At 30.5% G+C, this 27,133-nt stretch overlaps 1 protein-coding gene across 1 annotated transcript in view; it reads left to right on the top strand.

Annotated features, from left to right (window-relative positions):
- The window catches only part of DIP-eta (Dpr-interacting protein eta), a 193,996-nt gene that overhangs the window by 137,659 nt on the left and 29,204 nt on the right, over positions 1-27,133 (top strand). Inside the window, 3 exon segments of the mRNA XM_073967259.1 lie at positions 7,832-7,990; positions 25,274-25,402; positions 25,563-25,700. Coding sequence (XP_073823360.1) covers positions 7,832-7,990; positions 25,274-25,402; positions 25,563-25,700 — 426 coding nt within the window.

The raw sequence follows: 27,133 nt of genomic DNA, 5'->3' as shown, positions 1-27,133 counted from the left end.
AGTTCTCAGTGGTCATAAAACATCTCCAACGAAACATCGTCAACATAGGTCCATGTTTTGGTATAGCCCCCATCAATCGGTATCTCCCGATTTTCGGTATTTTGAGAATTTTAGCTGCAATTTTTAACCGAACTATCTGCAATTTGACATGTTTTGGTATGGCCCCCTTATAGCCGTACCTTCCGATTTTCGGTATTTTGAGCATTTTAGTTACAATATTTAACCGAACTAACTGTAATTTGCCATTTGAGGTTCACAGTGGTCATGAAACATCTCCATCAAACATTGTCAACATAGGTTCATGTTTTGGTATAGCCCCCATATAACGGTACCTCCCAATTTTCGGTATTTTGAGAATTTTAGCTACAGTTTTTAACCGAAATAGCTGTAATTTGACATTTGAAGTTCTCACTGGTCATAAAACATCTCCAACGAAACATCGTCAATATAGGTCCATGTTTTGGTATATCCTCCCGATTTTCGGGAATTTTCAGTGGTCACGAAATTTCTTCACTAAAATTCGTCAACATAGGTCCATTTTTGAGGTTCTACATTGTTTTGATGAAACTACCCTCAATTTGACTTTTGAAGTTCCCTGCAGCTATAAAACTTTTCCGCTTAAAATTTTAAAGATAATTTGACTCTTTGATATAGCCCCGTAGGTGGTACCTTTCACATAGCTGAACACATTTTTATAGATTAGATAACACTGTGCAACAAAATGGAGGTGAACGTCTGGGGCACGGAAAATTCCTTTTGGGGAAGAAAGTCCTTGGTGAGTTTATTATGAACCCCGAAGGACAGATCCGCCGTGAGTCGAACTTCCGCGTTATGGCGTGATGAAATTTTTGTTAGAGACCCTGTGGGCCATCAGGAATTAGCGTTGTATCCTTGTTCACTGTTGCTTAAGTGCTCTACAAAAACAACAAAGATATAATGCTAATTCATGATGGCTTACAGGGTCTCTTGCAAAAACTTCATGACGCCATAACGCGGAAGTTCGACTAACGGCGCATCTGTCCTTCGGGGTTTTTAACATACACACACCAAAGGATTTTATCTCCAAAAGGAATTATCTCTGCCCCAACATTTGTATTCACAGTGTAATTTAAGCAATAGTGGGAGGCAGTAGGAGTCTATCCATTGTCGAAAAGTTGTTCCACCTAAAATTGTGAAAGGACCCTAATTATTCCATTTTAATTAAGACTATTTTATGGTGGAGGGTATAAAAAGTTCGGCCCGGCCGAACTTAACGCCTTTTTACTTGTTTCTTTTTGATTTTTCTAATTACGAACATTTTAGTTTCAGAATCCGCAAAAACTTCCCAGGTGTAAGCACCTTCCATTTAAAGTTGCTTCAAGAGCACCGTGAGAAATATAAATATTAATATAATAATATTAATAATTTATAAATAAATATAATATAACTAATTTCGAAAGTCATTTTGGGCACCACTCTGATTTTTTGCGTCGGCGAACGAGATGTCTTTCGAGGTTCCCAGTGGTCGCAGCAAATCTCCACCAAAAATGTTCAATATAGGTACATATCTTGGTATAACATGGATATAACCAAACATTTCAGAGGTGAGGAGTTGTAACACTAGGAATCTCAAACGGCAAATTACGGCTAGTTCTGTTAAAAATTGTAGCTAAGATCCTCAAAATAACGAACAGCGGGCGTTATTTTGAGGATCTTAGCTACAATTTTTAACAGAACTAGCCGCAATTTGCCTTTGAGATTCCTAGTGTTACAACTCCTCACCTCTGAAATGTATGATACAGCCTCCATATTACGGTAGCTCACGGTTTTATGTATTTTGAGAATTTTAGCTACTTTTTGACTGAACTACTTGTTATGTGACATTTGAGGTTCCCAATGGTCACATAACTTCTCCGCCAACAATTGTCAACATACATATATAAGTCAATGTTCGGCATTTGGGAATGTGTGGTCACAAGATATCACCACCTAAAATTGTGGTCAGGAAAGAAAACTAACTAATAATTTATGGTGGAGGGTATAAAAAGTTCGGCCCGACCAAACTTAATGCTTTTTTAATAGTTCACATTGCTTAAGGTTGATCGATTCACTCTTGTCGTGAAAATCCACGTCTAAAATTGTGAAAAATGATTGCGTGAAACTGTGAACGAGTTAAACCAATTGTTATACCCTCAGTCTTTAGACAAATGAGGTTATATACACTTTCCTATGACCAACATGTGTCTCATCAAATTAATGTTTTAATACCCCACGTATTTTTGAACGAAATCCGTTTCAGACAATTTCGAACTCGAACAGATCAATCGATTTGGTCCAAAATTTGACATTCATAATATTTTGTATATACTTAGTTTAAGTTCGAAGATTGACCATATCGCACGAGAACTCTGCGCACAAGAACTCTCGAAGGGACTACCCGATTTGGTCTATACTTTGCACATCCTAATATTTCTACCGACGGTAGATCAAGTTATAATACCGGTCCACTGCTTCGGATACGTCCCACACAAAATTTCGGAAAAGTGCTGTTTTAGGTAGGTAGTATTTGTAACAACTTTTATTCACCTCTCCTATCACAAAATTTGACAGTCTTAATATTTTGCGCAAATTTAAAATCAAATTCTAAGATAGGCCATATCGGTCCGCTCCTTTGGGTACCTCCCCACAAAAGTTCAAACTTTTCGCTAAAATGGTGCGCACGATAAATTTCGAAGGCAGTAACGGAATGTTAGAATATGGACTATACATACATATCAACACCTTTGGCTACCTCCCACACATAATTTCGGAGAGGCGCAATTCAGAATCTCCCCTCAAATGGTTTTGATTTTTCTTGCAAAATGTTGCACTCAAGGACCATATTACGAGGATACAAGTTGTTTGAGTGGCAAATCCATACTTCTTGAGAAAATGACCCGAAAGCCGTAAAAACCCCTACGGCCAGCATGTGTAGTGGCTGGTCCCCAATTTGCATATGGTAATATTTCTTCAAATATTAGATGAAATTCGATGGTGGTGCTTATAGGCTCATTCATTCCGGTACATCCCCCACAAAAGTTCGAAAATAATTGCTAAAATGGTACTCTCGATATCTCATAAACGGAGCAATAGATTTGGTCCAAACACTGTTGTCTTGGTGCATTGCTTACGGAAACCATGCTGATGATTGGCAACCGGATAGCTATTTCTGACGCGGGGAAGGAGTATAGCCTCAAGGATCTTTGCTACGGGCGACAAAAGCGATGTAGGTATGTACGATTCATATTTGCTCGCATCCTTGCCCGAATTCAGTAGGGGAACCCTCCTAACCATTTTGAAAACTTCGGGAACGATGAGCGTGTCTAGCGACAGGTTTAGAACTTTGGGGAGGTACTCCACTCTCGGCGTTCCCACAATTCACTTATTCCGGCTCCAATATTACAACTTTTCAAATGATGTAACCACTTGTTCCGCTTATGCTCACCGATCAACCTGTTAACATCCAGTTAAGGAGCTGACCCTAACTCCAATATTACAACTTTTCAAATGATGTAACCACTTGTTCCGCTTATGCTCACCGATCAACCTGCTAACATCCAGTTAAGAAGCTGACCCTAACTGTTACAACGAAGCTCATCACGCTCATTCGCAAATGTCGTCGCCTCTGCCGGGTGGTTTGGTCTCACTTCGGGTATTCTAACAGCAGGTATATGGTAGACCTATACTGAAAATTCTCAACTGGAATATTTTATAACCCCATGGAAGTCTAAATAACAAATTTCAGTTTTTCGGTGGGATATTGACGTCACAACATTCAGAATTACGAAAATCGGAAGGTACCGTTCTATAGAGCCTATATCAAAGCGTGGGCGTATACCGAAGAATTTCAGCCATTTCGGTGGGTTGTTGTGGTTACAAACTTCAAAATACCAAAAGTCGGGAGGTACCGTTCTATGGGGGCTACGGACAAATTTCTGGGGGAAAATACATACCAAACTTCTGCCATTTCGGTGGCAAAATCAAAATACCGAAAATCGGGATGTACCGTTCTATGGGGGCTATATGAAGGAGTGGACCTGTACCGACAAATTTATGGGGGAAATTTTTATACCACAAACAAAGACTAAATAGCAAATTTGAGCTCTTTCGGTTAATTATGGTGGCCACAACCTTCAAAATACCGAAAATCGGGAGGGACCGTTCTATGGTGGCCATATGAAGGAGTGGACATATACCGACAAATTTCATATGAAAAGCTTTATACCCCTAACGAAGTTTAAATACCAAACTTCAGCCATTTCAGTTAATTTGGTGGCCACAATCTTCAAAATACCGAAAATCGGGAGGTACCGTTCTATGGGGGGTATATAAAGGCGTGGACCTATATCGACAAATTTCAGGGGGAAAGTTTTATACTCCCAACGAAGACTCAGTACCAAATTTCCGCCATTTCGGTGTGATAATGATGCTAAAACCTTCAAAATACCGAACATCCGGAGGTGACGTTCTATTGGGGCTATATACCGACAAATTTCTGGAAGAAAACTGTATACCCTCAACGAAGACTAAATACCAAATTTCAGCCATTCCAGTGAATTATTGTGGCCACAACCTTCAAAATACCGAAAATCGGGAGGTACCGTTCTATGGGGGCTCTATGAAGGCGTGAACTTATATCGACAAATTTCAGGAGGAAAGTTTTACACCCCCAACGAAGACTCATAGCCAAATTTCAGCCACTTCGGAGTGATAACGAGGCTAAAACTTTTAATATACCGAAAATCGGGTGGTAACGTTCTATGGGGGCTATATCGAAACGTGGACCGATATAGCCCCTTTGCAATACCAATAATCCTAGGAGTAATAGAAACTTCTACACCAAATTACAAATTTCTATCTTGATTTCAACAGACGAACGGACGGACGGACATGCCAAAATGGTTAGATCGACTTAGTATTTGCCCTGATCAAGAATATATATACTCTATAGGATCTCCGATGAATATTTCAAACGGAAACGGACAAATTTAGTTATTCCCTCCATATCATGGTGTAGAGTATAAAAATGACGGGTTCCCAGGTGACGTCAGACCAGGTGGCACGATGTTTATGTCTGGCGAACTGTGACGCTCTCCGCTAATTCTGGTAGGGGTGTCTACATTGCCCGTACAAAACGTTCAGCTATCAATCTGCTGAGCCAACACTATACCCCTCTGGCCGTTACCGAGGACCGAATGCCACAACTCATGATGAGCATTACAGTCTGCCAAGATCAGTCGGCTATGACATTCCAAATGAGGGCTAAACTGGAGTACACCTATTCATAGGCGGCAATTCCACCTCTGCAGTTCCACGCCTGACTGCTATCTCCATACGTTCCATATACGGGTCATTAAAGCCAGCCTCAAGCGAGATAGGTCTGTATTGAAGAGACTGGTCCAATACGAAAGCCCCCAACTCAATTTGTGGTGCCATCCTTCCTCAGTACGTTGTAACCATCACAACTCTGAAGGCTGCAGTTGTTGTTGAGCTTTGTCCCCACTGCCGAGACCATGATATTCTTCTGACTCATGAAATCCATTATTATCTCGATCTTACCTCGGAGTCCACTGCAATTAAATTGCAAAAAGGATGCATTTTCAGTGATTAAAAACAACAATGTCTGGTGTTAAGCGCTGTGTATGCAGTTGCTGTTGGTGGGATTGCGGGGGAGTCGCTTCATCCGACAACGACGACTCAGTGGGGGCTGTGTTTGAGCAGCATGCAGTATTATAGTCCCTCTCATAGCCCCTCGCATGGACAAGTCCAGAACAACCCCTTAGATGCACCCACTCCCGACATCTATTGCATCCCACCGAAATTGCTTTTGGGAGTAGATGTGACAAACCGAGCACAAATATGTTGGTCCTGGGTTTTTCTCCGTCCCGACACGGATCAAAAGAATCTGGATCCAACACAGAAAAACGATAGAAATCAGAGCTCCGAATACTCGCTCGAAATCACTCGAATTTCACTCCCGAGTGAAACTCTTTTCGAATTCAAAAAAGTTGAGGGGCCAACTTGCCCCCTCCCCACCACCAAACTAAAACATACCCCAACCCCAAATAAACTTGTCCCACAACCACCAAAAAAATTGCAACAAAAAAAAATAACCACCTAATCCCAAATTTCCACTCGCGAGTAAATCTGAGCTCTGATAGAAATACCAACATATGTGCAGTGAGGTGGCAGCCGCTGGACGGAACACGGTTCCAGGTCAATCCGGTGTCGTAGAACACGCTGCCGTGGGATTGATCTGGGCCCTGTGGAACTCATCCATTCTTCCCCGAAGGTCAGAAATTATACCATGCTCTGGACTTTAAAGACAGACAATTTAAAGCATTTTTTCCATTACCAAAAACTAATCGAGGGAAATTTTTTGAAAGCCTTTCTTAATTTTTGGAGACAAATTCTCAATAAAATATTTCTAATTTTAAAACGACATACTCTCTCAAAATTGTTAAATGTCCCTTTAATTAATGATTAAATTATTAACTATTCGACAAACTTAAACTAATTACCCGGCATGTTCTTAAATTTCTTTTCATATAAACACTGAACAAAAAACACCAACGACAATAACGATTCGGTGAATTGTGAAAATCATAAAACTAATTACGTTTTAAACACGTTGGTGGTTAACACAATCATTCAACGGCAACGTCACCACCAATGCCACCGACGACCGACTACAACATTCCACCAAATGCAACGATGGTGAAAATGACGACAATCCTGGCAACAACAATAACACCAACAACAACTATACCAACTATTATAATAACGACGTTAAAACAAATGACAATGGGGTGACTAAATACTTTTTTGGCGAAACAAAAACAACAACAACAAAAAACTAAACTGAAAACAACAACCATGAATTGTGTTGTGATGATGTTGGCCAACATGCTTGTGGCCATGGCTGATGATCCCTTACCACGCTGCTGCCCCATTATAATTATGTGATGATGGCAAAACCATGATGATGATGGCTACACAACGATAATGGCCATGTGGAACAACAAAAACATATGCCAAACAACGAATTTGGTGGGGAAACAAAAAAATCATCGTTGATGTTGTTGTTGTTATACGACCGAATGAAAACAAACAAAAAACATGCAAAAATAACATTATGGTTGTACCAAACAACAAAAACAACAACTGCCGCAAACGACAAAAAACCGTTCGAAATAAATGATTTTTGAATTGTGCTGTCCGAATTGGGATGGGGGGCTATCCTGTGATGGTTTTTGCTGCTGATGATGGTGGCAATGTTGATGATTTCCGTTTTACCAAAAAACACCATCCGATTACGGACTCCTACCTCCTTCCCTTACCAATGTGGATAAACTTTTCCCGTGTAATCATATAAATAAAATTTAAAAACAAAATTAATTGTTATTGAAAATAACAACAACACCAACCAAACAAAAAAAAAAAACCAAACATTAAACCAAACAAAATATAATTGTTGTTTGTGTAATCGTGAATGAATGACCACACACACAATCACATTGTTGGCTGTGGCTACTAACACCAACAATATATTCATTGCCAACGGACGTGTACGCTTATCCTTTTGGCTCCTTATCATAACCAACAAACAACAACCTGCATTGGAAACGTTTCACCTTTGTGATGATCCTCTTCCACCTTAACTACAAAAACATGATTCTGTGTTTGTTGTTGTTGCCTGCTACCTACTTGTGAAAAATATGCTGATTTCAACAATTCGAACACCATTATCACTCCTCATGTGGACACGGACATCATTGCCATTGTCGTCGTCGTTTTCCTTCTCGTCATACAGTACCACCGGACATATTGGATTATCCAACAAGCACGGATATGGTGGTACGTGAGGGCAGTAATGTGACACTCAAATGTGCAGCTACCGGTTCACCTGAGCCTCAAATTATATGGCGACGTGAAAATGGAGTGCCCATTGAGTTGCCCAACGGTACGGCGGGTAAGTTAATACATATGGTAAATAAAAAAGAAGAGGAAAATATGAACTATATTATCTGGGCACAGTGGGAGGATTTAGAGAAAAAAATTTAAAATATTACAGTATGTGTTATATATCGAAGAAAATTTTATTTAATAAGAATGTAAAGATTATTTTTATCAAAAATGTGAATGTTTTAAAAAATAATTTTTCCATCAACGTGGATTTAAAAAAAAAGTATATTCCCAACAACGTGGATTTTTAAATAAATATTTTTTCCAAATAATATAAAATAATATTTTTCCAACAACGTGGATTTTTTAAATAATATTTTTCCAACAACGTGGATTTTTTAATAAATATTTTTTCCAACAACGTGGATTTTTTAAAAACTATTATTTCAACAACGTGGATTTTTTAAAAACTATTATTTCAACTACGTGAATTTTTTTAAATAACATTTTTTCCAAAAACGTGGATTTTTAAAGAATATTTTTTCCAACAACGTGGATTTTTTAAAAAATATTTTCCCAACAACGTGGATTTTTTAATAATTTTTTTTCAAACAACGTGGATTTTTTAATAATTTGTTTTTCAAACAACGTTGATTTTTTAATATTTTTTTTCAAACAACGTGGATTTTTTAAAAAATATTTTCCCAACAACGTGGATTTTTTAATAATTTTTTTTTCAAACAACGTGGATTTTTTAATAATTTTTTTTTTTCAAACAACGTGGATTTTTTAATATTTTTTTTCAAACAACGTGGATTTTTTAAAAAATATTTTCCCAACAACGTGGATTTTTTAATAATTTTTTTTTCAAACAACGTGGATTTTTTAATAATTTTTTTTTTCAAACAACGTGGATTTTTTAATATTTTTTTTCAAACAACGTGGATTTTTTAATATTTTTTTTTTCAAACAACGTGGATTTTTTAATAATTTTTTTTCAAAAAACGTGGATTTTTTAATAATTTTTTTCACACATCGTGGATTTTTTAATAATTTTTTTCAAACAACTTGGATTTTTTAATAATTTTTTTCAAACAACGTGAATTTTTAATAATTTTTTTTCAAACAACGTGGAATTTTTAATATTTTTTTTCAAACAACGTGGATTTTTTAATATATTTTTTTCAAACAACTTGGATTTTTTAATTAGTTTTTTTTCAAACAACGTGGATTTCTTAATTATTTTTTTTCAAACAACGTGGATTTTTTAATAATTTTTTTTTCAAACAACTTGGATGGTTTTAGTATTTTTTTTCAAACAACGTGGATTTTTTTTAAGAATAATTTTTCCAAAAACCTAGATTTTTCAAAGAATAATTTTTCAAAAAAGTGGATTTTTTAAAGAATAATTTTTCCAAAAACGTGGATTTTTTAAAGAATGTTAGAATTATTAAAATTTTTTACAAACAAAGTGGATTTTTTAATAACTTTTTTCAAACAACGTGGATTTTTAATAATTTTTTTTTTAACAACGTGGATTTTTTTAATCATTTTTTTTCAAACAACTTGGATTTTTTATAATTTTTTTCAAACAACGTGGATCTTTTAAAAATTTTTTTCCAAACAACGTGGATTTTTTAATATTTTTTTTTCAAACAACTTGGATTTTTTAATTAGTTTTTTTTTTCAAACAACGTGGATTTCTTAATTATTTTTTTTCAAACAACTTGGATTTTTTAATAATTTTTTTCAAACAACTTGGATTGTTTTAGTATTTTTTTTTTCAAACAACGTGGATTTTTTTTAAGAATAATTTTTCCAAAAACCTAGATTTTTCAATGAATAATTTTTCAAAAAAGGTGGATTTTTTAAAGAATAATTTTTCCAAAAACGTGGATTTTTTAAAAAATGTTAGAATTATTAAAATTTTTTACAAACAACGTGGATTTTTTAATAACTTTTTTCAAACAACGTGGATTTTTTAATAATTTTTTTCAAACAAGAAATATTTTTTAATAAATATTTCTTTTTCAAACAACGTGGATTTTTTAATAATTTTTTTTCAAACAAGGTGGACTTTTTAATAATTTTTTTTCAAACAAGGTGGATTTTTTAATCATTTTTTTTTTCAAACAACGTGGATTTTTTAATAATTTTTTTTCAAACAACGTGGATTTTTTAATAATTTTTTTTCAAACAACGTGGATTTTTTAATAATTTTTTTTCAAACAACGTGGATTTTTTAATAATTTTTTTTCAAACAACGTGGATTTTTTAATAATTTTTTTCAAACAACGTGGATTTTTTAATAATTTTTTTTCAAACAACGTGGATTTTTTAATAATTTTTTCAAACAACGTGGATTTTTTAATAATTTTTTTTCAAACAACGTGGATTTTTTAATAATTTTTTTTCAAACAACGTGGATTTTTTAATAATTTTTTTTTCAAACAACGTGGATTTTTTAATAATTTTTTTTCAAACAACGTGGATTTTTTAATAATTTTTTTTCAAACAACGTGGATTTTTTTTGAAAAATTATTGTTCAAAAAACCTAGATTTTTCAAAGAATAATTTTTCAAAAAACCTAGATTTTTCAAAGAATACTTTCAAAAAACCTAGATTTTTCAAAGAATAATTTGTCGAAGAAAATGGATTTTTTAAAGAATAATTTTTCCAAAAACGTGGATTTTTTAAAGAATAATTTTTCCAAAAACGTGGATTTTTTAAAGAATAATTTTTCCAAAAACGTGGATTTTTTAAAGAATAATTTTTTCCAAAAACGTGGATTTTTTAAAGATATTTTTTTCCAAAAACGTGGATTTTTTTAAAGATATTTTTTTCCAAAAACGTGGATTTTTTTAAAGAATAATTTGTCCAAAAACTTGGATTTTTTAAAGAATAATTTTTCCAAAAACCTGGATTTTCTAAAGAATCATTTTTCCAAAAACGTGGATTTTTTAAAGAATAATTTTTCCAAAAACTTGGATTTGTTAAAGAAACATTTTTCCAAAAACCTGGATTTTTTAAAGAATAATTTTTCCAAAAACCTGTTTTTTTTTAAAGAATAATTTTTCCAAAAACGTGGATTTTTTTAAAGAATAATTTTTCCAAAAACGTGGATTTTTTAAAGAATAATTTTTCCAAAAACGTGGATTTTTTAAAGAGTAATTTTTCAAAACCGTGGATTTTTTAAAGAGTAATTTTTCCAAAAACGTGGATTTTTTAAAGAGTAATTTTTCAAAACCGTGGATTTTTAAAGCATATTTTTTCCAACAACGTAGATTTTTTTAAGAATAATTTTTCCAACCACGTGGATTTTTTAAAGAATAATTTTTCCAAAAACGTGGATTTTTCAAAGAATAATTTTTCCAAAAACGTGGATTTTTTAAAGAATAATTTTTCCAAAAACCTGGATTTTTTAAAGAATAATTTTTCCAAAAACGTGGATTTTTTAAGGAATAATTTTTTCCAAAAACGTGGATTTTTTAAAGAATAATTTTTCCAAAAACGTGGATTTTTTAAAGAATAATTTTTTCAGAAACGAATAGAAAGAAATAATATTTTTTCCAACAAAACGTGGATTTTTTAAAGAATATTTTTTCCAACAAAACGTGGATTTTTTAAAGAATATTTTTTCCAACAAAACGTGGATTTTTTAAAGAATATTTTTTCCAACAAAACGTGGATTTTTTAAAGAATATTTTTTCCAACAAAACGTGGATTTTTTAAAGAATATTTTTCCCAAAAATTTGGATTTTATAAAGAATATTTTTTTCAAAAACGTGCATTTTTTAAAGAGTATTTTTTTTAAAACGTGGATTTTTTTAAAGAATATTTTTTTCAAAAACTTGGATTTTTTAAAGAGTTTTTTTTTTAAACGTGGATTTTTTAAAGAATATTTTTTTCAAAAACGTGGTTTTTTTAAAGAGTATTTTTTTTAAAACGTGGATTTTTAATGAATATTTTCAACGACCCATAACCAAATAAACGTGGATTTTTTAAATAATATTCTTAAAGGACTTTAAACCAAATAAAAGTGGGGTTTTTAAATGAATATTTTTCAACGACCTATAACCAAATAAACCTGGATTTTTTAAATAATTTTCAAGAACGTTTAACCGAAAAAACGCGTATTTTTTAAAAAATATTTTCCAAGAACCCCTATCCAAATAAACGTGGATTTTTAAAGAATAATGTTCGACCACCATTAACCAAATTAACTTGGTTTTTTGATTGTTTAAACTTCGATTTTTTAAAGAATATTTTTCAAGGACCATTAACCAAATAAACGTGGACTTTTTAAATAATATTTGTAAAATACCTTAAACCAAATAAATGTGGATTTTTTGAAAAATATTTTTCAAGGATCTTTAAACAAAAAAACGTGTATTTTTTAAAAAAATATTTTTCATGAACCCTTAACCAAATAAGCGTCTATTTTTGAAAGAATATTTTTCAAGCAATTATTACCAAATAAACGTGGATTTAAAAAATATATATATATATATATATATAATCCAGTATTTTCCCTGCCCCCACATTTGTAAAAAAAATCATCCTTGCTATACTACACCACACATAGGGTACACAGATATACACTCTTCATCTCTCTCCTTACATTATTACCAAATAAACGTGGATTTAAAAAAAATTTCAAGTATTTTCCCAGTCCCCCACTGTTCCCACATTTGTAAAAAAATCATCTTTGCTATACTACACCACACCACAGATATACACTCTTCATCTCTCTCCTTACAAAAATAGCTGACTGCTTTTATATTCCCTGGGTCCCTCGTGAGTTCTTTCACTTGTTGTTTTCCTTTTTTCTCACTGATTGTTTACTGTTTTTCCTCAGTACCAGAACCTTTAGCTGATGACTGAATCTCTATGGTATGGAATTTTGTGATGTGAAACTCTGTGTTGCTGTTGATGTTGTTGTTATTGTAGTTTTTTCACATTGTGGAATTTCATCCGCGTGATTTTTGGTTTGAAATTTCCTTTGGCACGAAATATCGAAATCATATGCTTTACTATGCCAACAAACAAAGCAAAAATAAAGGAATGAGAGCAGCGAGGATTGTTGGTGTTATTTGTCGCTGGTCAGCAGACCGAATGAATGGGGCAAATACCGACAACAAAAACAACATTCACATCAACAGCACAAAAAAAGTAAATAACTTCAACTTTCATAAAAAGGCCGACTATATTACACTCTCGAGTATTGTGGTTTATTCGGATGGGTCGAGATAAATACTTGAAGATTGGCTGTGATAAGTGATAGGATGATAGTTCAACCGCATCCCTTTCTCTAAAGAGATACCCCAATAGAACAGGACATTTTCTTCTATAACCACAAACTCAAGTTTTGTGCAGTTTTGTATTGGTGATGACGACGAACCAAGCCGCAAAAAGATGTTATTTTAAATGGGTGAGCGATCGAGGATAATTATCCCAACAGACCTAATTTTTATGTTTTGTAGGGTATTTTTGAAAGATTTATTACACACCCTATTTTCCTTTATATTCTGGCCAACCTTCAAAAGCCCAAAAATCACTTGGTTGCAGACATATTATCCACTACTATCCACTCATCCATCAGTTATAAATGGCCCTTAGCGGCTACAAAATGTCTGGTGTAAAATTTGAAACGAAAAAACTGCGAGTTTTTTTTCAACACAAATCCCCTTTGACTGACTGCTGCTCGAATTCTATTGACTGCAGTAAAAAATATTTTACAATGCTTTCATAGTAGAATTGATTCAATAAACTTGCCTCTGCCCTTCCTCCAGTCAATGGAAGTTAATTCGTTAATTTTTTTTTTCCTTACCGGATAGTCAATATAACAGCTCTGTAGTTAAAGTATTGTTCCTGTTTGATTGTTGATATTAAGCGTTTGCCGTTGTTGTTATAGGTGCATTTTACCAGCAAATGTACCACTGACCGCCGCGTTTTTTTTTAAATTATTATTTGCTTTGAAGTAAAGAGAAGAATAACAACAACAGGGAAAAAAGTTTATTAGGTGTTTTTTTCTGGCAGGGACGGAAAACCGATAATGGATCACCTGTTTAAAAAATATATTCTTTAAAAAATCCAAGTTTATTGCTTTAATGGCCCATGAAAAAATATTCTTTGAAAAATTCACCTTTATTGCTTTAATGGCCCATGGAAAAATATTCTTTAAAAAATCCACGTTTATTGGTCTGATCACCCATGAAAAAATATTCTTTAAAAAATCCACGTTTATTGGTCTGATCACCCATGAAAAAATATTCTTTAAAAACACACGTTTATTGGTCTGATCACCCATGAAAAAATATTCTTTAAAAAATCCACGTTTATTGGTCTGATCACCCATAAACCAATATTCTTTAAAAAATCCACGTTTATTGGTCTGATCACCCATGAACAAATATTCTTAAAAAAATCCACGTTTATTGGTCTGATCACCCATGAAAAAAAATTCTTTAAAAAATCCACGATTATTGGTCTGATCACCCATGAAAAAATATTCTTTAAAAAATCCACGTTTATTGGTCTGATCACACATGAAAAAATATTCTTTAAAAAATCCACGATTATTGGTCTGATCACCCATGAAAAAATATTCTTTAAAAAATCCACGTTTAGTGGTCTTATCACCCATGAAAAAATATTCTTTAAAAAATCCACGTTTATTGGTCTGATCACCCATGAAAAAATATTCTTTAAAAAATCCGCGTATATTGGTCTGATCACCCATGGAAAAATATTCTTTAAAAAATACACGTTTATTGCGTTGATGGCCCATGGAAACATATTCTTTAAAAAATCCACGTGTATTGCCTTGATGGCCCATGGAAAAATATTCTTTAAAAAATCCACGTTTATTGACTTGATGGCCCATGGAAAAATATTCTTTAAAAAATCCACGTTTATTGGTCTGATCACCCATGAAAAAATATTCTTTAAAAAATCCACGTTTATTGACTTGATGGCCCATGGAAAAATATTCTTTAAAAAATCCACGTTTATTGGTCTGATCACCCATGAAAAAATATTCTTTAAAAAATCCACGTTTATTGCCTGGATGGCCCATGGAAAAATATTCTTTAAAAAATCCACGTTTATTGGTCTGATCACCCATGAAAAAATATTCTTTAAAAAATCCACAATTATTGGTCTGATCACCCATGAAAGAATATTCTTTAAAAAATCCACGTTTAGTGGTCTTATCACCCATGAAAAAATATTCTTTAAAAAATCCACGTTTATTGCCTTGATGGCCAATGGAAAAATATTCTTTAAAAAATCCACGTTTATTGCCTTGATGGCCCAAAATATTCTTTAAAAAATCCACGTTTATTGCCTTGATGGCCCAAAATATTCTTTAAAAAATCCACGTTTATTGCCTTGATGGCCCAAAATATTCTTTAAAAAATCCACGTTTATTGCCTTGATGGCCCAAAATATTCTTTAAAAAATCCACGTTTATTGCCTTGATGGCCCAAAATATTCTTTAAAAAATCCACGTTTATTGCCTTGATGGCCCAAAATATTCTTTAAAAAATCCACGTTTATATCTTTGATATCCCATGAAAAAATATTCTTTAAAAAATCCACGTTTATGTCTTTGATGGCCCATGAAAAAATATTCTTTAAAAAATCCACGTTTATGTCTTTGATGGCCCATGAAAGAATATTCTTTAAAAAATCCACGTTTATGTCTTTGATGGCCCATGAAAAAATATTCTTTAAAAAATCCACGTTTATGTCTTTGATGGCCCATGAAAGAATATTCTTTAAAAAATCCACGTTTATGTCTTTGATGGCCCATGAAAAAATATTCTTTAAAAAATCCACGTTTATGTCTTTGTTGGCCCATGAAAAAATATTCTTTAAAAAATCCACGTTTATGTCTTTGATGGCCCATGAAAAAATATTCTTTAAAAAATCCACGTTTATGTCTTTGATGGCCCATGAAAAAATATTCTTTAAAAAATCCACGTTTATGTCTTTGATGGCCCATGGAAAAATATTCTTTAAAAAATCCACGTTTATGTCTTTGATGGCCCATGAAAAAATATTCTTTAAAAAATCCACGTTTATTGCCTTGATGGCCCATGGAAAAATATTCTTTAAAAAATCCACGTTTATTGCCTTGATGGCCCATGGAAAAATATTCTTTAAAAAATCCACGTTTATGTCTTTGATGGCCCATGAAAAAATATTCTTTAAAAAATCCACGTTTATTGCCTTGATGGCCCATGGAAAAATATTCTTTAAAAAATCCACGTTTATTGCCTTGATGGCCCATGGAAAAATATTCTTTAAAAAATCCACGTTTATGTCTTTGATGGCCCATGAAAAAATATTCTTTAAAAAATCCACGTTTATTGCCTTGATGGCCCATGAAAAAATATTCTTTAAAAAATCCACGTTTACGTCTTTGATAGCCCATGAAAAAATATTCTTTAAAAAATCCACGTTTATGTCTTTGATATCCCATGAAAAAATATTCTTTAAAAAATCCACGTTTATGTCTTTGATGGTCCATGAAAAATATTCTTTAAAAAATCCACGTTTATGTCTTTGATGGCCCATGAAAAAATATTCTTTAAAAAATCCACGTTTATGTCTTTGATGGCCCATGAAAAAATATTCTTTAAAAAATCCACGTTTATGTCTTTGATGGCCCATGAAAAAATATTCTTTAAAAAATCCACGTTTATGTCTTTGATGGCCCATGAAAAAATATTCTTTAAAAAATCCACGTTTATGTCTTTGATGGCCCATGAAAAAATATTCTTTAAAAAATCCACGTTTATGTCTTTGATGGCCCATGAAAAAATATTCTTTAAAAAATCCACGTTTATGTCTTTGATGGCCCATGAAAAAATATTCTTTAAAAAAATCCACGTTTATGTCTTTGATGGCCCATGAAAAAATATTCTTTAAAAAATCCACGTTTATTGCCTTGATGGCCCATGGAAAAATATTCTTTAAAAAATCCACGTTTATGTTTTTGATGGCCCATGAAAAAATATTCTTTAAAAAATCCACGTTTATGTCTTTGATGGCCCATGAAAAAATATTCTTTAAAAAATCCACGTTTATGTCTTTGATGGCCCATGAAAAAATATTCTTTAAAAAATCCACGTTTATGTCTTTGATGGCCCATGAAAAAATATTCTTTAAAAAATCCACGTTTATGTCTTTGATGGCCCATGAAAAAATATTCTTTAAAAAAATCCACGTTTATGTCTTTGATGGCCCATGAAAAAATATTCTTTAAAAAATCCACGTTTATTGCCTTGATGGCCCATGGAAAAATATTCTTTAAAAAATCCACGTTTATTGCCTTGATGGCCCATGGAAAAATATTCTTTAAAAAATCCACGTTTATTGCCTTGATGGCCCATGGAAAAATATTCTTTAAAAAATCCACGTTTATGTCTTTGATGGCCCATGAAAAAATATTCTTTAAAAAAATCCACGTTTATGTCTTTGATGGCCCATGAAAAAATATTCTTTAAAAAATCCACGTTTATTGCCTTGATGGCCCATGGAAAAATATTCTTTAAAAAATCCACGTTTATTGCCTTGATGGCCCATGGAAAAATATTCTTTAAAAAATCCACGTTTATTGCCTTGATGGCCCATGGAAAAATATTCTTTAAAAAATCCACGTTTATTGCCTTGATGGCCCATGGAAAAATATTCTTTAAAAAATCCACGTTTATGTCTTTGATGGCCCATGAAAAAATATTCTTTAAAAAATCCACGTTTATTGCCTTGATGGTCCATGGAAAAATATTCTTTAAAAAATCCACGTTTATTGCCTTGATGGCCCATGGAAAAATATTCTTTAAAAAATCCACGTTTATTGCCTCGATGGCCCATGGAAAAATATTCTTTAAAAAATCCACGTTTAGTGCCTTGATGGCCCATGGAAAAATATTCTTTAAAAAATCCACATTTATTGCTGCGATGGTCTGTGAAAAAATATTCTTTAAAAATCCACGTTTATTGCTGTGATGGTCCATGAAAAAAATATTCTTTAAAAAGCCACTTTTATTCAAATGATAGCCCATTTGTTGGTCTGATGATGGTTCGAAATGAAAACTATTCTATTCCCTTTAATTACAGAATTTCCATCCTTGTTGTTGTTGTATTCCCTTTGTTGTTTTTATTTGATTATTATTAGCCATTTATATGTTGTGTATTTTTCTTTCCGTTACCGTTGCGAGTTCTTTTTCTTCACTTTTTATTTGAGTTTTGTATTACAATTGTTGTTATTACTGACTGTTATTATTGTTGTTATTATTATGTCGGTGGTCGGTCGAACGGTCGCTTAGTATTATTAGCTGTAAAGAAATAGAAGAAAACTTATTCGTTTTATTTGTGTTTTTGCCAGAGTGGTTACGTATCCTTAATTTGAATTTTCTTTGCTTGCGAGTTCATTTTTCCCTTTTGATTGTTCTTTTTTGAATGCTTTTTGTTGTTGCTTAAATTGCAGAAATTTCCTCAGATGCGATTATTACACCAAAATTACTCTATTATTATTGAAAACAATGGCAAAAACAACGTCCATTTCCATTTTCCTTAATATTTCAGACGAAAAGTAAACAAATGCAAAACGAAGGCGGATTAAAGCTTCTGCACTCGCAAGCAGTTAGTGTTATTTGAAGCGGAAAATTCGATTTAGTTGCTTGAATTAATTTAAGATTTTCATCAAGTTCAAAGATGGTTGTAAATTGGTTTAAGAATATTTTCAAAGATTGGTAGACAAATTAACGTGGATTTTTAAAAGAAAATTTTTTCATTGACCATCACAGCAATAAACGAGGATTTTTAAAACAAAATTTTTTCATTGACCATTACAGCAATAAACGAGGATTTTTAAAACAAAATTTTTTCATTTACCATCACACCAATAAACGAGGATTTTTAAAACAAATTTTTTTCATTTACCATCACACCAATAAACGAGGATTTTTAAAACAAAATTTTTTCATTGACCATCACAGCAATAAAAGTGGATCTTTTAAAGAAAATTTTTTTCATTTAACGAGGATTTTTAAAAGAAAATTTTTTCATTGACCATCACAGCAATAAACGTGGATTTTTTAAAGAAAATTGTTTCATTTAAAGAGGATTTTTTAAAGAACATTTTTTCATTGACCTTCACAGCAATAAACGTCGGTTTTTTAAAGAAAATTTTTTCATTGACCTTCACAGCAATAAACGTCGGTTTTTTTAAGAAAATTTTTTCATTGACCTTCACAGCAATAACCGTGGATTTTTTAAAGAAAATTTTTTCATTGACCAGCTCAGCAATAAATGTGGATTTTTTAAAGAAAAATTTTTCATTGACCATCGCAGCAATAAACGTGGATTTTTTAAAGAAAATTTTTTCATTGACCATCACAGCAATAAACGTGGATTTTTTAAAGAAAATTTTTTCATTGACCATCACAGCAATAAACGTGGATTTTTTAAAGAAAATTTTTTCATTGGCCATCACAGCAATAAACGTGGATTTTTTAAAGAAAATTTTTTCATTGGCCATCACAGCAATAAACGTGGATTTTTTAAAGAAAATTTTTTCATTGACCATCACAGCAATAAACGTGGATTTTTTAAAGAATATTTTTCATTGACCATCACAGCAATAAACGTGGATTTTTTAAAGAAAATTTTTTCATTGACCATCACAGCCATAAACGTGGATTTTTTAAAGAATATTTTTTCATTGACCATCGCAGCAATAAACGTGGATTTTTTAAAGAAAATTTTTTCATTGACCATCACAGCAATTAACGTGGATTTTTTAAAGAAAAGTTTTTCATTGACCATCACAGCAATAAACGTGGATTTTTTAAAGAAAAATTTTTCATTAACCACCACAGCAATAAAAGTAGGTTTTTTAAAGAAAATGTTTTCATTGACCATCACAGCAGTAAACGTGGACTTTTTAAAGAAAATTTTTTCAATGACCATCACAGCAATAAACGTGGATTTTTTAAAGAAAATTTTTTCATTGACCATCACAGCAATAAACGTGGATTTTTTAAAGAAAATTTTTTCATTCACCATCACAGCAATAAACGTGGATTTTTTAAAGAAAATTTTTTCATTGACCATTACAGCAATAAACGTGGATTTTTTAAAGAAAATTTTTTCATTGACCATCACAGCAATAAACGTGGATTTTTTAAAGAAAATTTTTTCATTGACCATCACAGCAATAAACGTGGATTTTTTAAAGAAAATTTTTTCATTGACCATCACAGCAATAAACGTGGATTTTTTAAAGAAAATTTGTTCATTGACCATCACAGCAATAAACGTGGATTTTTTAAAGAAAATTTTTTCATTGACCATTACAGCAATAAACGTGGATTTTTTAAAGAAAATTTTTTCATTGACCATCACAGCAATAAACGTGGATTTTTTAAAGAAAATTTTTTCATTGACCATCACAGCAATAAACGTGGATTTTTTAAAGAAAATTTTTTCATTGACCATCACAGCAATAAACGTGGATTTTTTAAAGAAAATTTTTTCATTGACCATCACAGCAATTAACGTGGATTTTTTAAAGAAAATTTTTTCAGTGACCATCACAGCAATAAACGTGGATTTTTTAAAGAAATTTTTTTCATTGACCATCACAGCAATAGACGTGGATTTTTTAAAGAAAATTTTTTCATTGACCATCACAGCAATTAACGTGGATTTTTTAAAGAAAATTTTTTCATTGACCATCACACCAATAAACGTGGACTTTTTAAAGAACATTTTTTCATTGACCATCACAGCCATAAACGTGGATTTTTAAAGAATATTTTTTCATTGACCATCACAGCCATAAACGTGGATTTTTTAAAGAATATTTTTTCGTTGACCATCACAGCCATAAACGTGGATTTTTTAAAGAATATTTTTTCATTGACCATCACAGCCATAAACGTGGATTTTTTAAAGAATATTTTTTCATTGACCATCACAGCCATAAACGTGGATTTTTTAAAGAATATTTTTTCATTGACCATCACAGCCATAAACGTGGATTTTTTAAAGAATATTTTTTCATTGACCATCACAGCCATAAACGTGGATTTTTTAAAGAATATTTTTTCATTGACCATCACAGCCATAAACGTGGATTTTTTAAAGAATATTTTTTCATTGACCATCACAGCCATAAACGTGGATTTTTTAAAGAATATTTTTTCATTGACCATCACAGCCATAAACGTGGATTTTTTAAAGAATATCTTTTCATTGACCATCACAGCCATAAACGTGGATTTTTTAAAGAATATTTTTTCATTGACCATCACAGCTATAAACGTGGATTTTTTAAAGAATATTTTTTCATTGACCATCACAGCCATAAACGTGGATTTTTTAAAGAATATTTTTTCATTGACCATCACAGCCATAAACGTGGATTTTTTAAAGAATATTTTTTCATTGACCATCACAGCCATAAACGTGGATTTTTTAAAGAATATTTTTTCATTGACCATCACAGCCATAAACGTGGATTTTTTAAAGAATATTTTTTCATTGACCATCACAGCCATAAACGTGGATTTTTTAAAGAATATTTTTTCATTGACCATCACAGCCATAAACGTGGATTTTTTAAAGAATATTTTTTCATTGACCATCACAGCCATAAACGTGGATTTTTTAAAGAATATTTTTTCATTGACCATCACAGCCATAAACGTGGATTTTGTAAAGAATATTTTTTCATTGACCATCACAGCCATAAACGTGGATTTTTTAAAGAATATTTTTTCATTGACCATCACAGCCATAAACGTGGATTTTTTAAAGAAAATTTTTTCATAGACCATCACAGCCATAAACGTGGATTTTTTAAAGAAAATTTTTTCATAGACCTTCCGACCAATAAACGTGGATTTTTAAAGAATATTTGTTCATAGACCTTCCGACCAATAAACGTGGATTTTTAAAGAATATTTTTTCATAGACCTTCCGACCAATAAACGTGGATTTTTAACGAATATTTTTTCATAGACCTTCCGACCAATAAACGTGGATTTTTAAAGAATATTTTTTCATAGACCTTCCGACCAATAAACGTGGATTTTTAAAGAATATTTTTTCATAGACCTTCCGACCAATAAACGTGGATTTTTAAAGAATATTTTTTCATAGACCTTCCGACCAATAAACGTGGATTTTTAAAGAATATTTTTTCATAGACCTTCCGACCAATAAACGTGGATTTTTAAAGAATATTTTTTGTAGACCTTCCGACCAATAAACGTGGATTTTTAAAGAATATTTTTTCGTAGACCTTCCGACCAATAAACGTGGATTTTTAAAGAATATTTTTTCGTAGACCTTCCGACCAATAAACGTGGATTTTTAAAGAATATTTTTTCGTAGACCTTCCGACCAATAAACGTGGATTTTTAAAGAATATTTTTTCGTAGACCTTCCGACCAATAAACGTGGATTTTTAAAGAATATTTTTTCGTAGACCTTCCGACCAATAAACGTGGATTTTTAAAGAATATTTTTTCGTAGACCTTCCGACCAATAAACGTGGATTTTTAAAGAATATTTTTTCGTAGACCTTCCGACCAATAAACGTGGATTTTTAAAGAATATTTTTTCGTAGACCTTCCGACCAATAAACGTGGATTTTTAAAGAATATTTTTTCGTAGACCTTCCGACCAATAAACGTGGATTTTTAAAGAATATTTTTTCGTAGACCTTCCGACCAATAAACGTGGATTTTTAAAGAATATTTTTTCGTAGACCTTCCGACCAATAAACGTGGATTTTTAAAGAATATTTTTTCGTAGACCTTCCGACCAATAAACGTGGATTTTTAAAGAATATTTTTTCGTAGACCTTCCGACCAATAAACGTGGATTTTTAAAGAATATTTTTTCGTAGACCTTCCGACCAATAAACGTGGATTTTTAAAGAATATTTTTTCGTAGACCTTCCGACCAATAAACGTGGATTTTTAAAGAATATTTTTTCGTAGACCTTCCGACCAATAAACGTGGATTTTTAAAGAATATTTTTTCGTAGACCTTCCGACCAATAAACGTGGATTTTTAAAGAATATTTTTTCGTAGACCTTCCGACCAATAAACGTGGATTTTTAAAGAATATTTTTTCGTAGACCTTCCGACCAATAAACGTGGATTTTTAAAGAATATTTTTTCATAGACCTTCCGACCAATAAAAATTAAGAAGATTTTTTAATTTATTAACTTTATTCTTTACCCCGTTGTTTATTTACAATACAGCCGCTTATCCTTCCATTAATCTTATCACATTATGAAACTGAAATCCCTTTCTAGTTGCATTTCCTCTAAAACTCCAAACATATGCAATACAATCCATATAACCAAATGTGCCTGCCTAATGCGGAAAATGTTATATGATTTTATTTAAATTATTCAGCGAAGAGAAAGCACTCTCCAGCCAAAAAACAGTCACATCCTTTTTCCATATCCAACGATTTCCTTTAATGTTTATCATTATAACAGCCAAACAGGTAAGGCCGATAAAAACGCCGCCAAAACAAAAATCGGGCTTCATCCAATTGTTGATGTTGAAAATTGCATTGGTGGAGGGCATAAAAACAGTAGTAGCTACAGCAACGCCACGTCGACATATTCCACATTTATAAAGCTAATAATATATTTTTTGACCTAAACATTCGATATGGCTACTAACAACAGGATGATGATGGCAAACAAAAAAAGCAGGGCAATAGTAAAAACCGGTGCTAAGACAACAACATCAACCATAGACCAAACTTGCAATGCAATGCAATTTTAGGCCAAAACAATATTTTTTGCATAAATATTTTGTGTAATAAATAGCATACATACAAACATACATATACTTATATGTATACCATGTGTTTATGTATGGGGGAATATAGGGGACTTTTGTTTTTATTGCGGCTTCGACGATAGCATGGATGTGTATGTTCGATTAGAGGGGGCAGTAAGGGTAAAGAGCTGTATTCAAATATGATAAAGTCCGAATAATTGGTAGCATGAAAAGTAAAAGTTTGTTAATTTTGGGTAAAAGTGTTTTCAAAATTAGTAATAAAAAATTTTGTTCAAATTTCGTTTCCAAAGTTAAAATATTTAATGGAAAATTTCAATAATTCCCAGCTTATCCACATTTTCCAAATCAACCTCCGTAACTCTAAGTGGTTTTAGTCATCAACATGAAATAAATGAAATCTAACATGTGTAAAAACGTCGCTTTTCAAAGCAAGCGAAAAATTATTTTTAAAAACAGAAAAATGACAGGGCTTCAGAAGGGCCTTAATGGCAAATAATGGGTCGGATAGCCTATGAAAAAATATTCTTTAAAAAATCCACGTTTATTGGTCTTCATAAAAAAATATTCTTTAAAAAATCCACGTTTATTGGTCTTCATAAAAAATATTCTTTAAAAAATCCACGTTTATTGGTCTTCATAAAAAAATATTCTTTAAAAAATCCACGTTTATTGGTCTTCATGAAAAAATATTCTTTAAAAAATCCACGTTTATTGGTCTTCATGAAAAAATATTCTTTAAAAAACCCACGTTTAATGGTCTTCATGAAAAATATTCTTTAAAAAATCCACGTTTATTGGCCTGATGGTGGATGAAAAGATATTTTAAAAGCGAGGCCCTTCATCCACACACTCCTTAGCAAGACTACCTCTAAACGAACTTCCACTCTAATCTGTTTGTGTGTGTCCACACTCTGACCATTATGGAATTGAATCATATGTGGAGGTAATGTAAGCACATATCCGTTACCGGTTTTTATGTCATTTTACATGCTAACACAAATATTTTTCCTCTCAACGGGGACAGACACACACGCCGCTGCTCAACATGGTCATAGTGCTATTGGCTGTGTACGTTTTTGTTTTGGGTACTTACCACATACCTACTACTACCACCAACAGCGCCACAATCAATTCCAATGGTTGTTGGTCTTCATAGCTATGTTTTTATCCTGATTTTGTTAGAATCAACTAAAGGTGGTAACTGAAAGTGTACATTAGACGGGTCAAATATCAAACAGGAACCACGAAAAAAAATGAACAACGTTTTCAATGTAAAAATAGTTTGCACAAAATGTTAAAATTTAAAGGGGCTGAAATACATGTGGCATAGAACGAAAATTTTTGTTTATCAAATTTAAATATTAAAATTTATAAATGTTGCATTATTGTGCCAGAAATATAAATATTGCGAAATATATAAATTAGAAATATTAATCTAAAAAAATAAATTAAAAATATATGAAATAAACATTTAATTAATTTTGTAATTATTTTTTATTTCAGTTTCACAAGTGGAAGGTACTAACTTGATTATACCGAGTGTTAAGCGGCAGCATATGGGCGCCTACCTTTGTATTGCCTCAAACGGTGTACCGCCTTCAGTTAGCAAAAGAATAACACTTATTGTGCATTGTAAGTTGACATGGACATATTAAATATTTATAAGAATCGATTAAACAAATTTGATTCCACAACCTTATTTGCTTTCCTTTACTTTTGAAGATCGAAAATACTTATCGATTTCGATATCCGATATATTAAATATTTATTGTTCTTTTTTCTTTCTTTTCAGTCCCTCCCATGATAACAGTACAAAATCAACTTATCGGAGCTGTAGAAGGCAAAGGTGTGACGCTCGAATGCCATTCAGAGGCATTCCCTAAAGCTATCAACTATTGGACAAGAGAAAAGGGAGATATAGTGCCGCCAGGTAAAAATTGAATGTTTTATGGTTTCGTGTTTCAGAAATATAAACTGTCAAATATAAAATGTATCATATAAAATTTACTATATAGAAAATTAAAATAAAATATATAAAATATAAAATATCAAATATAAAATATAAAATATAAAATATAAAATATAAAATATAAAATATAAAATATAAAATATAAAATATAAAATATAAAATATAAAATATAAAATATAAAATATAAAATATAAAATATAAAATATAAAATATAAAATATAAAATATAAAATATAAAATATAAAATATAAAATATAAAATATAAAATATAAAATATAAAATATAAAATATAAAATATAAAATATAAAATATAAAATATAAAATATAAAATATAAAATATAAAATATAAAATATAAAATATAAAATATAAAATATAAAATATAAAATATAAAATATAAAATATAAAATATAAAATATAAAATATAAAATATAAAATATAAAATATAAAATATAAAATATAAAATATAAAATATAAAATATAAAATATAAAATATAAAATATAAAATATAAAATATAAAATATAAAATATAAAATATAAAATATAAAATATAAAATATAAAATATAAAATATAAAATATAAAATATAAAATATAAAATATAAAATATAAAATATAAAATATAAAATATAAAATATAAAATATAAAATATAAAATATAAAATATAAAATATAAAATATAAAATATAAAATATAAAATATAAAATATAAAATATAAAATATAAAATATAAAATATAAAATATAAAATATAAAATATAAAATATAAAATATAAAATATAAAATATAAAATATAAAATATAAAATATAAAATATAAAATATAAAATATAAAATATAAAATATAAAATATAAAATATAAAATATAAAATATAAAATATAAAATATAAAATATAAAATATAAAATATAAAATATAAAATATAAAATATAAAATATAAAATATAAAATATAAAATATAAAATATAAAATATAAAATATAAAATATAAAATATAAAATATAAAATATAAAATATAAAATATAAAATATAAAATATAAAATATAAAATATAAAATATAAAATATAAAATATAAAATATAAAATATAAAATATAAAATATAAAATATAAAATATAAAATATAAAATATAAAATATAAAATATAAAATATAAAATATAAAATATAAAATATAAAATATAAAATATAAAATATAAAATATAAAATATAAAATATAAAATATAAAATATAAAATATAAAATATAAAATATAAAATATAAAATATAAAATATAAAATATAAAATATAAAATATAAAATATAAAATATAAAATATAAAATATAAAATATAAAATATAAAATATAAAATATAAAATATAAAATATAAAATATAAAATATAAAATATAAAATATAAAATATAAAATATAAAAT

This window comes from Musca autumnalis, unplaced genomic scaffold (assembly GCF_047663935.1).
Source record: "Musca autumnalis isolate F117 unplaced genomic scaffold, ASM4766393v1 scaffold_2, whole genome shotgun sequence".
In the NCBI taxonomy this organism is placed as follows: Eukaryota; Metazoa; Arthropoda; class Insecta; order Diptera; family Muscidae; genus Musca; species Musca autumnalis.
The sequence above is the reverse complement of the archived record's forward strand: the minus strand, read 5'-3'. Positions and strand labels throughout refer to the sequence as shown.